This window comes from Schistocerca nitens, chromosome 6, assembly GCF_023898315.1.
Source record: "Schistocerca nitens isolate TAMUIC-IGC-003100 chromosome 6, iqSchNite1.1, whole genome shotgun sequence".
Lineage (NCBI taxonomy): Eukaryota > Metazoa > Arthropoda > Insecta > Orthoptera > Acrididae > Schistocerca > Schistocerca nitens.
Window position 1 is genome coordinate 314420013 of NC_064619.1, and position 15806 is coordinate 314435818.

Here is a 15806-nt window from a genome sequence, read left to right on the forward strand (position 1 = left end):
CTGTCTATTGTCTTCGGATGAAGAAGTGCATACCTGCGTACAATCATAGGTCCGTAGGCAACAGCAGACACTTTTACGTGAAGGCACTGACAGTTTTGTGTCGCAGTGGCGTTTTACTTATGGTGATTACTTCAAAAATAATAAACAATTTACCAACTTTTTTCCATCTGTCTCATTTTCGTTTGATTGTCCCCTTATGATGTTTCTTCGAATGAAATTCGGTGTTCATTTTTCAGAGCATGTTCTGCAACTGCTGATTTCTCAGGATAGCGTAGGTAGTAACACATGTTCTTTACGGCACTGTTCAGCAGTGTGCAGAGTGTGTCTAACAAAACTGTCCACACGCGCACGGTATTTCTTATAATCCTAGCGTCCTGAGGCCTTCATTGTTTTTTACCGGTATCTTGACTTGTTGAATTCTTGCCGGAGACCCGAACAATGAATCTGTTTTATGGCTCTTTATGGCGAAGAAATAGTGGGCTCCTAAAGAAGCATACATTCGATTCATTCTTCAGACTTGAGGCTAAAATTGGACAGCTCATGAGACTTGTGAAAGCTGATGTGGGCCTCAGAACGTCAGCAAAATACAGAAGACCGTTCGGATGTGTGCTCAACTGAACCACGCCGTATAGAACATGAGAGGTGCTTCCGCGAGAGCAGAGCATGCGTTGGAAAAAGGACGCCGAATTGTACTCGATGATGCACTATTATTAAACGCTTTCTGGGACAGCGATCAAGACAAATATTTTTGACAACGCGCTCAATAGAGATGGTGATCAGCAATTCAGCACAGCTTGGGTTGGGACCCAGACATCGGAATGTTAAAGCGGGCGCGGTGATCTTGCAACCGAAACATTGCATTATACAAGCTGATTCAGCTGTCCCTACTGATGTATTTTGTGCAACCTGCAATGCCTTCAAAAATTATGTGCGAGATTTTCATATCCTCGTGGTTGCAAACTATTAGTCCCACAGAAAAAATGAATAGGACCATTTTGTATCAATTTACTGTGGTTAAATTTTGTACTGGGATACGTTTTCGCTGGAGGCCACGGTTTTCGAATTATTCAAGAAAAAGGTGCCTGAAGGTTACTTTTATACATTTTTCTTGAATAATTCTAAAACTACGGTCTCTAGCGAAAATGTATCCCAGTGCAGAATTTAACTACATTAAATTTCCCACAAAAAGGTCCTCTTCATGTTTTGTGTAAGACCAACAGATTGAGCATATCGAGCGAGAGAACACAAAAAACATGCACGCAGTGTCTGAAGGCGTTGCAGGTTGCATAAAATCCATCGGTAGTGGCAGCTGAATCACCCCGTATTGTGCTGGACTGGACGCCAGTGACGTCACAAGCGGGAGCAACGCTATGTAAGGACGGAATCACCAACCACAGTAGCTAGCACTTAACAATGGCTGAGGAGTTTTCGTTCGAATGCTCATGGGTCTTCAACTACTTTATGTGACTGGATGCCCAAGAGAATATTATTAGCATATATCATTGTGAAACAATGTGTTCGTGTATTACTTATTAATGTTATGCTAATAAAACAATGTTTTAAAAAAGGGGATAAAAATTCAAATGGCTCTAACCACTATGGGACTTAAAATCTGAGATCATAATTCCCTTAGACTTAGAACTACTTAAACCTAACTAATCTAAGGACATCACACACATCCATGCCCGAGGCAGGATTCGAACCTGCGACCGTAGCTGCAGCGCAATTCCGGACTGAAGCCCTAGAACCGCACGGTCACGACGTCCGGCAAAACGTGGATAAGTTCCAAACTACAAACCCAAATTCAAAGATCCATAGTTCTGTACTCAGTCGGTTCATGGATTTCTCTGTGACTGATTTCTTCTTTCATCTCTGGAAGTAAACTGTTAATGTGAAAAATGCACGTTGCACCGTAATTCAGAAAACACTTTAAACTCTATGGGCTCCTACCCTTGGGTAAGCCCGGCCTCTGTGGCCGAGCGGTTCTAGGCAGTTCAGTCCGGAACCGCGCTGCTGCTACGGTCGCAGGTTCTAATCCTGCCTCGGGCATGGATGTGTGTGATGTCCTTAGGTTAGTTAGGTTTAAGTAGTTCTAAGTCTAGGGGTCTGATGACCTCAGATGTTAAGTCCCATAGTGCTCAGAGCCATTTGAACAACTTGAACTTGGGGAAGGCAAGGGCATACCGACTGCAATAGAACCGTGCATAGTAATGCAATGTGGAGTTCAAAATAGTCTTCGAATTGATGACAGCCCTACGTTTCTTCTTCAAACTACTCATGCACATTAACGTGTAGCGCGATAGCCTCCTAGACAAGGAAGCGAACCACATCCGAATGGAGTCTGTGACTCGAAAACTACTGCATGTGCGCTTTGCTATACCTTTTAAATCAAATCCTGGGCAGGTTCGCCATGAGCAGTATGTGGTGTTGTCACAACCAAGAAGCAGCATATCACCTGTCTTATGGAAATAGAGGGCATGTCGGGGAGTCAAGGCCAGTACTGTCCACCGTTTGCTTGGCGCAGGGGAAAGGGGGGGGGGGGAGGAGACGGTCACGTACGAGATGTGGAGGAGGCTCTGCCGGCCGCGGTGGTCTAGCGGTTCTAGGCGCTCAGTCAGGAACCACGCGACTGCTACGGTCGCAGGTTCGAATCCTGCTTCGGGCATGGATGTGTGTGATGTCCTTAGGTTAGTTAGGTTTAAGTAGTTCTAAGTTCTAGGGGACTTATGACCACAGATGTTGAGTCCCATAGTGCTCAGAGCCATTTGAACCATTTTTGAGGCTCTGCCTGCGGCGGACGATTTGAGTGCACTTGTTGCACCTAGCCGCAAATCGTGGCTCATGTGGACACGAATGACACCTGTAACCTGGGTTCAGAAGCTATTCTCAGTTCCTGAAGACAGCTAGCTTCGAACACGGGGTGGTAGCAGAGCAACATCGTTCCCAAAATTGATCGCGGTCTTCTGGTTTGGAGCCCAGTGGAAGACTTGAACCGGAGGTTCAAGCGAGTCTGTGTCAATGTTGGCCGGCCGGTGTGGCCGAGCGGTTCTAGGCGCTTCAGTCTGGAACCGCGCGACCGCTACAGTCGCAAGTTCGAATCCTGCCTCGGGCATGGATGTGTGTGATGTCCTTAAGTTAGTTAGGTTTAAGTAGTTCTAAGTCTAGGGGACTGATGACCTCAGATGTTAAGTCACATAGTGCTTAGAGCCATTTTGTCAATCTTGGATGCCTGCAGCCGATCTGCTCTTGATGCAGTGATTGGTAGCTGACCCTCAACACAAAAATGAGACGCATTGCATAGAAACAGACAGGAAGAATTATTATTGTAGATTACACGATTGCACAACAATCACTGGAAGCGGTCACATGTGGGAGTATGTGTTAAGAGAGATTTAAAATAAAACATCACACAAGACTACTCACAAGTAAGGCAGATGTTGTGTGATGTATGGTTTGTAGGGCGCTCAACTGCGCGGTCATCAGCGCCCATACGGAGTCTAATTTTTTTCACAGTCCACTCTGCACACTGTCAGGAATGATTATGATGATGATGAAATGATGAGGACGACACAGACACCCAGTCCCCGGGCAGAGAAAATCGCCAATCCGTTCGGGAATCGAACCCGGGGCCCCGTGATCCACAGGCAGCAACGTTAGCCAATAGACGACGAGCTGCGGACAAGTAAGGCACATGTCACACTGAGATTGATTGTAAGAATCCTCAGGAAATATAATCAATCCCCGAAGGGTAATTTACAGTATTCTCATTCGACTAATACTTGAATATTCCTCGTCAGCCTGGGATCCGTACCAGATGGGATTGAAAGAGGAAATAGAGAAGATCTAAAGGAGAGCAGCGCGTTTCGTCACTGATTCATTTATTAAGCACGAAAGCGTCACGGCGATGCTCATCCAATTCCAGTGGCTCGCTCTACAAGAGAAAGCAATGAGTATCAGAGTGTGCTTTACCGTGAAGACTCCGAGAGCGTTCATTTCTAGAAGTAGACCATTATAAATTCACAGACAAAATCGATAGATGTGATGCACATATACAGACAAACAAATGATTACAATTTCAGAAAAAAATGCATGATATGTTCAAGAGACAGGGCCTCAAAAAATGAGCAAGTCAATAACACGTTCGTCCACATCCGGCCGTTATGCAAGAAGTTTCTTGACTTGGCATTGATTGATATAGTTGTTGGATCTCCTCCTGGAGGATAACATTGCAAACTCTATCAATTGGCCAGTCAGATCGTCAAAATCCCGAGCTGGTTGGAGAGCCTCGCACATAATGCTCCACATATGCTCAATTGGGGAGAGATCCAGCGAACGTGATGGCCAAAGTACGTTTTGGGAAGCACGAAGACAAGCAGTAGAAAATGTCACCATGTGCGGGTGAAATGTAAGTCTAAGGAGGCTTCCCATGAAGGGCAACAAAACTGGAGTAAAATATATGATGTACTGTAGGGATACCGCGGATGACAACTGTCGTGTCGGCTACTGTGGGAGTCATCACCGACACAAACAAGGAATGAGAGAAGTTGCGATGGCCAATGGAAGGAATCCAAAATCATCTGCACAAATTACTTGAAGGTTAATCGAACACTTTATTTCTAAAAAGAATAAAAACTTGATTTCTCATGATTCCTGTGCCTCTTACAGACAAGTACTTTTTGATATTACTACTCGCCAAATGCAGGCTAAGCATTGATTCCTATTACTGTAACCTCCCCGCAAAATTTTGAATGACAATGAAAAGAATTGAATAAGAATTGCAAATAGTGCCAAATGTTAGCTTCCCACAGTAATAAAAGTCAATGATAATAAAAATGTGCAAAAATGTTAAGTCCCCACAAAATTAACGTTAAGATCAACCTGATAAATTTTATAAGGTCATCTGCGCTGACCTTCGGCCCTGTGCAATAATCAAGCTGATAAAATGTATTCTGGGAGGAAAAGCAAAGGAAATATTGTTTCAATTGTAATGATTATTTTCTTAAAAAGATTGCTTTGAGAACAAAATTATTATTGGGGGAATTCTTGAACAAATTAATTACAGTTAAGATACATTACATTATCAGATGTGCGCAATGCTGCTTCATTACCTTATTTAAAATATACCTCGTCCCGAACCTTGACCAGAGACCCATGTCGACGCCCGCCGACTCCTCACACACAACTCCGACTATCTCGTGCGCGCTACTAGCACTGACTGAACTACATGCTTTCGCGACTCGCTACGTACAACTACTGCCTCGCAACTGAACTGAACTCTCGCGCGGTCAAGCGCAGACTAGCAACGATAAATAACTCTCTGGTCAGAGATTCTGTCATGCCTCGCCATCGCTGCTACTGAATACATACGTGTTTCATTACTCATTACTGATGCTCTCGAAATCTGCGTCGAACTAGGGCCTACCAGCGATCGGTGGCTGGTTAAATCAGCTTTGACAGGGAACGCTGGACTCTGTCTTCCTGGAGGTCTGCCTGCTCTTTCCATTGGCGCTGGAGTCAGCACCTTCTTGACGTCGTTTCGCGGCGCTTTGCTGGTCGGTGGGCAGTAGATGCTTTAGGACTGCACAACAGCCAAAGGGCACCTGCTACGAAGTGAACTGGAACTCCAGACCATCACACCTGGTTGTCGAGCCAAATGGCGGGCGACCATCGGGTTGGTATCCCACCACTGCCCGGGACGTCTCCAGTCACGTTTTCGCTGGTCATCGGGGCTCAGTTCGAAGTGGGACTCATCACTGAAGACAATTTTACTCCAGACAATGACATTCCACGCCGAATATATTCGGCCGTGGTTCACCCATTCCTGCCACCATAGTCGAATAGCGGCATCACTCCTATTCAAATGTCGAGCTTCTGTGAGCCCAATTACAAGTCTCCTCTCAAATGTTGACATCTATATACATTGTTCACGTGCCCGTCTGAGAGACATAGTTACTGTCCAACCGAGTACTCTGAATGAAATTCGCAAAAACTCTATGCCCTGGTATCGACATATCCCCTGTTTACCATCCTTGCCAGCTGCACGGTGAAATTTCTTTGCAGCATCACACGTTCATCTATCGGTCTCCAAAGTTACAATTTTGCATTTCCCGTCGATACTTCTATGGATATTTTTTTTTTTTTTTGTCTTAGAGTGTATTACTTTCTTCTGCGTATATCTCGCCAAAAGAGCATATAGATAATATTAGATTCGAGCTCACACGAAGGCTGAACAACAATCCCGCAGACCATTTGTGACTGGAACGTAAGCGGGGTTAGGAGCGGGGTAGTGACAGCAGTACACGAGGTACCCTCCGTCACATACCATAAGGTAACTTGAGGAGCATACATAAAGATGTAGATATAGAAACGAGCTTGAATATCGTTATGAAGCAATATTTTCTCATATTTCGTAATTATGAACTTTTAGTTTTTGTTCTAAGGACATCTGACGAATGTAGGCGCTGTCGTGGCTTCGATGTTCTCTATAAATACATTATTTCGCCACACGTTCCCACAAGCGTATTCAACGTGGCTTAAAACTTACTTGGAAAACAGAGACATTTCTGCCCGCTAATAACAGGACACGCACACACTATTTTCCCTTCACTACCATCGTATCGTCTCTGTAGCCCTGGGACTTGGAAGAACCGTCCCTTTATTTTTGTTTCTCTACCTCTTAACGATTGCAAAAATAAAAGAACTTCCCGCTACAATAACAGCAGAGTGTTCCCTGCTCCAACTGCCTGAACACTTAAAGTGTGCGTCTATTTTCCTTAGATAGATGTGGGGAAAAAAAGGTTGTTTTTAGTGCACAGCATACCGAAAGGGAGCAATTTTAAAGGAGATCTATGAAGAACATTTTGTTTTCTGTTTAACAGTAATAAACTCACATGTAGTAAATCTAGTAAGGTGAGTGATTGTATCAAATTTAACAAACATTCAACATTGGAATTAAAAAATATATAAATTAACTGCATCAGCTGAAGGAGTGTTTTTAAAATACTACATAATTACTTTTATTTCCCTACAAGACAAACCCTCCGTAACTTTACTTAATAATTTACTCTGACTCTCACAGAAACAAAACAATATTTTCATGTGCGCTAAGACCTGAAAAACAACAATAATATGGGGGAAACTGGGGTAACAGTGGTCACGTAACGAAATGTTGATACTATTATTACAAATAAAAAGATATCTGTGACAGCTGTTCATATAAACACTCATGTACTTGTTAATATTTGCAGCCATTCCTCCATCATTGATACTTCAATTATTTTTATCGTGTATATAAGAAAAATTCTGTCTTTTGCAATAACATGTTTCTTTGTTACTAAGCAAACATGGTTCGCCTATAAAGGCGAAGTCTGTAACACAGACGAAATTGCTTTAATATGTTGTAAATATCTGTAGTGATTCTCAGCAACTCTTGAAATCATCTAATTTTTACAAATAAAAGGTTGTGATGTACCACTTCATATAATTTTTCTATCCTGTTCATGTATACATGTGTACTTCCGTACGCAGTACAGGTTTCCATTTGTTAGATCATATTTATACATCTCACTACACATAGACTATCATGTTGTACACTGTTGTTACCATATGGTAGACTGAGGGATGATGGAAGCTGAAGTGATGGAGTAGAGTGGGTGGTGGTGGGGCACTTGTGTATGTGTGTGTGTGTGTGTGTGTGTGTGTCTGTGTGTGTGTGTGTGTGTGTGTGTGTGTAAGGGGGGGGGGGGGGGCGCAACAATTAGACATATGATATACAGACTGTGTGGAACATCTCTAAACGAAAAAAACTCTCAAGAAGTACTAAATATGATCATTAAAATAGAACAAAACAATGGATACAACAACAAGACAGTATGCTACACAATAAATGAAAATACAAACACAAGACAGCAATAATAAAAACAATCCAAATGTACCACTTGCGCACAATGCACATACACTCCAGAAAACTTACCACTCCTTACAGACACAAAGTCGCCCACCTTAGCATACCGCAACCAACCCAAACACAAAATTAATAAAATCTTTAAAAAAATGTACAATTTATCTACCCTTCAAGACAAACAGCACTATACAAAACAACCTGAAAACGATGGCAGAAGATACAATAATTCAGAGATGTATAAATTAAAATGTAATACAATATAACAGAAACTCTAAATATATTTGGATAACTGCAAAAAATTCTAATTAAGGACATACAAGAACACTGAAGAGTGAATGTACAACTTCACATGCGAGGAACATCTACTAAAAGAAATCACCACCACATTGTGATAAAAACAGATGTGGCGATCTTATGCCTTAACAACAAAAGAAAGGAAATGCTCGCTCTCAAGGAAAAATATTTCGTACAGAAGGACAGAAATGGAAATGAAAACATACTAAGTGACAGAAAGGTAGTACCAGAAGGAGAGTACGTATTCTCACTAATTCATAAGCTGCCATAAAAAGTAAAAAGTATAACTAAATATACACAAACACCACACACACGCAGACGCACACACAGATAGAGAGAGAGAGAGAGAGAGAGAGATAGATAGAAATGGTTCAAATAACTCTGAGCACTATGGGACTTAACATCTGAGGTCATCAGTCTCCTAGAAGTTAGAACTACTTAAACCTAGCTAACCTAAGGACATCAAACATCCATGCCCGAGGCAGCATTCGAACTTGCGACCGTAGCAGTCGCGCGGGTCCGGACTGAAGAGCCTAGAACCGCTCGGCCACAACGGCCAGCTGAGAGAGAGAGAGAGAGAGAGAGAGAGAGAATAGCGGTCTTCAATACACCCAATTTGAAACACATGAATATTTCACAAGACACACTATTTATCTTATAGGATGGAAATTATTTTACAAATGTACAAGTTACCGAAGCATTAGAAATAATTTAACGTAATTTGTTCGCACACAATGTTGTAAATTTTGTGTGTTGCTAAGTTACGTCCCGTTATTTTTAAGATCTCGTTAACTTGTACATTCGTAAAATGATTCAAAAAAGCTTATGGAAAAGGAAATACACCCGCTTAATTTATTAAATGAGGAAGGTAAGTTCATTTTTAACGGATTTTTCTTCTTGTTCAATGAGGTATAGATTATAGTAGTACCTGATTTGCACGTATTGAAATGGTTCATACATTCCCAATCAGATGATTCGGCTTCCACAGTCGTGCTTTGGTCATTCATCTGACCAACTATAGATCCAACACATTCTGTCGTACAGCTATATTTGCTGTGGGCTCACAATCTCTTCAAGTTTTTAAAAAGGACTTGATGTTCGCCGTTGAATGTACATTTATTACAATATGCACGACTGCAGTTTCGACCATTTGGTCATTTTCAAATAGTTAACAGGTGCTGAGAACACAGCGCTAGTCGGCAATAAAAAATATATAAGGGGTATCAGGTTCTGTAACTCGTGCCAACCTTTGTCACATCTACCATCGTAAAATGACAGACTGGATAAAAACATAACGTTGAGTACAGTGTTCATTGCTGATATGTGCAGTAAACACGAGTTTTGTTTCATGTCTTTTTAATCCTATCTGTCACACAGTGATGGTGTGTGTGAGAAAGCTGACTTGAGCTACAGAGGTTCATGTCCTTTTCATTCTTTTTATTGTTAAGTACTGCTGTGTTTACAGCACCTGCTGACCACTTGAAAATCACCAATAATGGATACTGTAGTGAGTGTACACTCAATGATAAACATTAAGTGTTTTGTAGTGTCACTACCTAGTTCCATTATAACTTGAAGAAATTTAGAAGAAGCTACTGTAAAGTATTGCAGTAGCAACCACTGGTTTCAACATAACAGATCAGAAAACAGGTATGCCAAAGGATTGTGAGACAGGCTAGCTGTACTCAACGGACAACTGTAGCATGCAGTGGTAATAGCCATAGCTGGCAGGATGACGTCACCACACCATGGTATGATTCTTTTTGTAAGCTATGTAACTGGATGCAGGGTTAGAGCAACAGATCCATCTCAGAGACATATAAATAGTTATAGTTTTTGAGGTACATTCATTCAGAGTTTCAGCACCACCACCACCACGATATCAGGTCCACAGCAGATGATGAGATGACTGGGCATTACCAGTTGCATCTGACAAGGGAACCTCCCCATCGCACCCCCCTCACATTTAGTCATAAGTTGGCACAGTGGATAGGCCTTGAAAACCTGAACACAGATCAATCGAGAAAACAGGAAGAAGTTGTGTGCAACTATGAAAAAAATAAGCAAAATATACAAACTGAGTAGTCCATGCGCAAGATATGCAACATCAAGGATAGAGTGGACCCAGTAGCGCCGTGGTCCCGTGGTTAGCGTGAGCAGCTGCGGAACGGAAGGTCCTTGGTTCAAATCTTCTCCGGAATGAAAAGTTTAATTTTTTATTTTCAATTATCAAAGTTCAGGTACTCACACATAATGAACTTCGCTCTCCAAAATTCCAGGACATGTTCAGATTCGCTTGGACATATGCAGGATTTGACAGTCTACACACGGAAAAATTTGAAAACGTTAAAAACATATGTTTTGACAGAGCACAGGCAAAACTGTGCGACTGTGAAACTGTTGCATTCATTTGTTGCAGGTTATGTGACAAACTCTTATGTTTTCATCACTCTTTTGGGAGTTATTATGACATCCACAAGAAAACCTAAATCGGGCAAGGTAGAAGAATCTTTTCACCCATTCGCCAAGTGTACAAGTTAGATGGGTCGACAACATATTCCTGTAATGTGACGCACATGCCGTCACCAGTGTCGTATAGAATATATCAGACGTGTTTCCCTGTGGAGGAATCGGTTGACCTATGACCTTGCGATCAAATGTTTTCGGTTCCCATTGGAGAGGCACGTCCTTTCGTCTACTAATCGCACGGTTTTGCGGTGCGGTCGCAAAACACGGACACTAAACTTATTACAGTGAACAGAGACGTCAATGAACGGACGGACAGATCATAAATTTGCGAAAATAACGAAAGTTAAAAATTTTCGCCCAAATGAGGACTTGAACCATGGACCTCTTGTTCCGCAGCTGCTCACACTAACCACGGGACCACGGCACTACTGAGCCCACATTATCCTTGTTGTTGCATATGTTGCACATGGACTAATCAGTTTGTATATTTTGCTTATTTTTTTCATAGTTCCATACAACTTCTTCCTGTTTTGTCGATTGATCTGTGTTCAGTTTCTCAAGGCCTATCCACTGTGCCAACTTATAACCAAATCTGAGGGGGGTGCGATGGGGAGGTTCCCTTGTGAGGGCAGGCATCCGCCACTGCAGGATGCAGAGGAAGCAAAAGATGGAGTGCACTGCTGACGTCAGAGTCAGCAGTCGCTCAGCGTGATGCCAGCATTGCAGGGTGGCTGCGTCAGCAACTCCACACCATGGCAGCAAACAGGTGCCTGCTAGCCTTCACTGGCCTGGGTCACCAGAGGGGGGCGTATCTGTCTCATGTTGCTAATGACGTGATTTGTGTCTGGAGTTAATAAAATATTTCTCTCGGTCATCAGTGTGTCACTGGGCCTCATTGGCCCATTATCAGCACCATACCAAGTGTAATCTGCACATGACTGAGTGGTGTCAGAAGTGGGAACTTGAAGCCTGTCACCATATCGTTTGGTGACAGCAGACTATTCCTGCAACTGTCACTCATGGACCAAGAAGATGACTCAAGAGTGTAGTTTTGTCGATACATGGTGGGGTGACAGCAGTCTTTATGTCTGTTTTTGTTTGGCTGTGAGGTCATGGTAAGTCAGTGAGTTTTGTCAGCGGCCGGCCGGAGTGACCGAGCGGTTCTAGGCGCTACAGTCTGGACCCGCGCGACCGCTACGGTCGCAGGTTCGAATCCTGCCTCGGGCATGGATGTATGTGATGTCCTTAGGTTAGTTAGGTTTAAGTAGTTCTAAGTTCTAGCGGACTGATGACCTCAGAAGTTAAGTCCCATAGTGCTCAGAGCCATTTGAACCATTTTTTTTTGTCAGCGGTTGAGTTTTAAGTTTAGCATGTGACAGGTGAACATAGATGTCATTTTTGGAGGTGGTATAAATATAAATGTTAGTTTTCACCTGGTCAGTGTAGGCAATGTGGATGTCACGAGCAAGAGATGTGTCTCATTGTCTAGCAGGATAGAAGCTGTGAACCATGAGTAAGTTTTAGGAGGAGAAGCAATATTTAGTAAATGTTTCGGTGTGTGGGAGTAGTTATGAGCAGCCTCTCAAGCAAGAATAATTAAGTTATAATAAGGAGTAAAACGTTAATGTTACTATTAAGTGTTTTCGAAATTTGATTTTGTTTTGATCAGAACAAGTAATATGAATTAGTATGTAAGCATGAAGGTATTGAGAAGTGTTAGGATAGTGGTATGTTTAAGCAGTTTTTTCGTGTGTGTTTGTGTAATTGATGAGCAGTAATAATGTAGTGCAAGTGCCAAAAGGAGCAGGGTTTTCGATACCAGAGACGAGGTATTGAGAATTTTAAGAGACGAAGTAGACAAGGTGCGAGCGGACAGTGAGAATCTGGCTAAGAAATTAGAAACCTTTGATGCCGAGAAGAAAGAAATAGCTTGTTGCAAATTTCTGGAGTATAAAGAGAAGTCGCGGCAAGAGCACGATGAATGGATAATTGAAAACGTTCGGGAGATGAGTGCAGTCCTAAAGGGCGTTTTCAAAACAATAAATAAAATGGTTTTGGAGATGGGGGCGGCCGCAGGGTAATGACCCTCATATCCACTCCACCCCACTTTGGACCCGCGCCTACGATACTGGGAGAGGGGGGACGGGGGGGGGGGGGGGGGGCAACACTAGCAAACAGTAAGGAGTGCGTGTGACAAGCCTGCGAGCGACAGCGTGCCGACAGCAACACGAGCTCCGACCGGGCCGAAAATCTAGCAAGCAGTTGGTGCGCATGCGCAGACAGGACTGGCGTCACGTGATGCAGCCATCGACTCGGCGAGCGGCGGCTGGGCCAGTGAGCGTGTGACCACCGAGCTGCGAGGACGGGTTGCTGCAAGACATGGCGCAGCGCGCCGTGGCGCGAAGTCCGGCCCGACATGCAGGCGCAGCCGGCTGAGGCGGGGCCGCTGCGGCGCGTCCGCACCAAGCTGGCGCGCCTCGGCGACCGCCTGCACAACCACCCTGGGGGCGGCGGAGGAGGCGGCGGTGGCGGCTGCACCGGGGGCGGCAGCCTGGGCAGCGCCGGGGGCGGCGGCGCCGACTCGGAGGACTGCGATGCCGACGCCGAGAGCGGCGTGCTCTCCGTGTCCGGCGACGAGATTCCGGCGATGCCCGGCGCGTGCGGCACGGAATGCGCCACGCCGCCCCCGGGCACCTCCGCCGAGGACTCCACGCTGCTCGAGAAGCTGGGCCAGCGCCTCAAGGAGCGCAGCGACCGCGTGCATAGGGTACGAGCAAGCCATGCCCTCGGCTCCGCCACAAGTGCGCATCTGTCTCTGATTTCTCGACCCTCCCTTACGATGTCCTTTTAAGCCCAAGAAAGTTCTTAATGTCTATAGCATTAGCTACTCCATTCAACTTACAACACTATTTAAAAAATTGCGTGGTGCACTGATCAACAATCTGGATCTACATCCAGGATGAATGAAATGCCTGTCCCGGTCTCACTTCTCTAATTTAGCTTTCTTGACCGCTTTCACATCACGTCAGGTTATGATTATGTAATTTTTTCTTGAACAATGTCCCGTATGAGTCTCCCTTAATCCTTTCCATTCTGGCGTATCGTGTCCGGTAACCAGTAATGAGTAATATATGAGGCATTCATTCCCCCTGTTTAGTCAAAACCCTCTTCCTAACGTACCTTGCACGACTTTAAAGTTGCGAAGTAGTAGTTCGATTTCCCTCACGCTTTCCATTTTTTTCGGTCTTCCTACGAAGAAAAAAATGCTTTGACTCTGTCACAAATTGAACATGCGCTGTCTTCCTGGTTGTCAAAACACAGAACACAATGAAGTCGGACCAGCTGCTCACTCCAACAAAAGAAAAGTGAAGACTCCCTTCCCACAGCTATCGGAATAAAACTATCATTAATAGGTAAACAAACTGTTTGACTCGTAAAAAACAGTAAAACAGTAGACCTGTAAGGAGAAACATCTGTGATGGAGATCCTTTCAGCCATAGACCACAAACGCTTTTCAACACCGATGCAAGCAACTTTCATTGTGTCAAGATCTCAATAAAACATATTACTAGATACGATACCATAGATACAAAAAAGTGCACCGACGTGATAGCGAATTGCAATAGCAAAAGCGAATAATTTCAAGGAGTACCTATGTAATATCAGAATCTTCCTTATGTGATTTATAATTAAATAAGTACATATGCAGATTATCGTGGAATAAACTACATTCCAGCTGTGTTACTCAAGCGCGAATATATTTCCCCAGTTATGTAAACTTGCTCGGCAGACAGGCAACTTTGTGCATTTTAACTCTGAATTACTCAATCACAGGCGTAAACAATGACTTTTTCTCCGATATGGGAAGAAAGTTCAACGTAACACTAATTTGGAAAGTGAGTCCTGTTGCAGTGAAGTATAAAAGTTCCATGGAGAAGTACCCCCACGTTTCGGACGCATTTGTTTGTCATTAACCCTTCCAAAAAAGTTCTTAATTTATCGCAACTCAGATTACTGTTTACATCTCAGTTGTAAACACAAACGAAACCACGTGGCTTGTTCAAGGACGTTACTGGCGACACGAATGAGTCATTTGCTATACACCGAAATTGTGGCTCAAAGTCGTCTTAAATATACAGCGTGTTTACAAATTTCCCTTTCAAACAGATGTGAGGACGCCGTATAGATAATGCTGCTGACATAGTAACCTACGATACGAGTTAGCACTGAGTGCCTCTTCTTACTTTACATCAACAGCGGTTAGCGTTGCAATTGTCAGAGCTGTTGTCAGATAAAAAAGCAGTAAGTGCCAGTCACACTAAGTTACTGTCGCTCTTTCGCCCATAAAACCCAGGAGAATGAACGTTACCTATTACACGTTTGCTCTTGCAACACGCAAAGGCTGCGACGTGGACGAAGGTCCTCTTTGAACCCATACAATTAGGTTCTCCACGTATTATAAGCGACATAAGAATTTGTAAGGGAAAGCAAGAAAAACCTGTGAACAGTATTCACATTAACTTTGCCTGTGCTGTTATGTGCAGGAAGTTTTACACCAATTTTCTTGTGTAATGACGACTTTCTAGGTAACATACAGAGTTTAATATTCAACACAATATTGCTTTTGTGTAAAATCCCTCAAAAGTTTCATTATTCCTAACAGAAATTATCCTCTTCCTTTTTTCCGAATGTACTAGGTCGTTGCCATTAGGACGTCACTGCTTTGATCAATATATCCTAATGTTCTACAGTTTGTAGGTTCACATGTTTGCTACAACAATATGTACAGAGTGATCAAATTTATCGTGTTTCGTCTTTCATTGTAACAAGAAGTTGAATCTTGACATGTAGTGAGATTAAGATCCACGAATTTAAAGAAGATGGATGCTTTTACATTGCGCTTAGTGGTGTGCATCGATGACGTGTTACCTTCACACTCTTAAAAGTGAGCAGTAGTTGGTTATTCTGGAGGACGTATATCTCCTTGTTTCATAGATATCGTCTTCGATAGTAAGAAATTCACTTGTTTATATCTTATTTCAACATCAGTATCTTTGATTCTAAATATCCGAATTGTTATATTCGTTTCTATCAGAGTACATCTATATAAGTAAAAATTTAAATGTTCATTTGTTCAAAA

At 43.1% G+C, this 15806-nt stretch overlaps 1 protein-coding gene across 3 annotated transcripts in view; it reads left to right on the forward strand.

Moving 5' to 3' along the window:
- LOC126262421 (multiple C2 and transmembrane domain-containing protein) overlaps window positions 1–15806 on the forward strand; it is a 1124939-nt gene that overhangs the window by 800874 nt on the left and 308259 nt on the right. Inside the window, exon 1 of one of the 3 annotated variants that reach the window (XM_049959055.1) lies at window positions 13271–13433. The exons of the other annotated variants lie outside the window; for them this stretch is intronic. Coding sequence (XP_049815012.1) covers window positions 13314–13433 — 120 coding nt within the window. The 5' untranslated portion in view covers window positions 13271–13313. Of the gene's footprint in view, window positions 1–13270; window positions 13434–15806 lie in introns of those variants that run through there. 3 annotated transcript variants of the gene reach the window in all.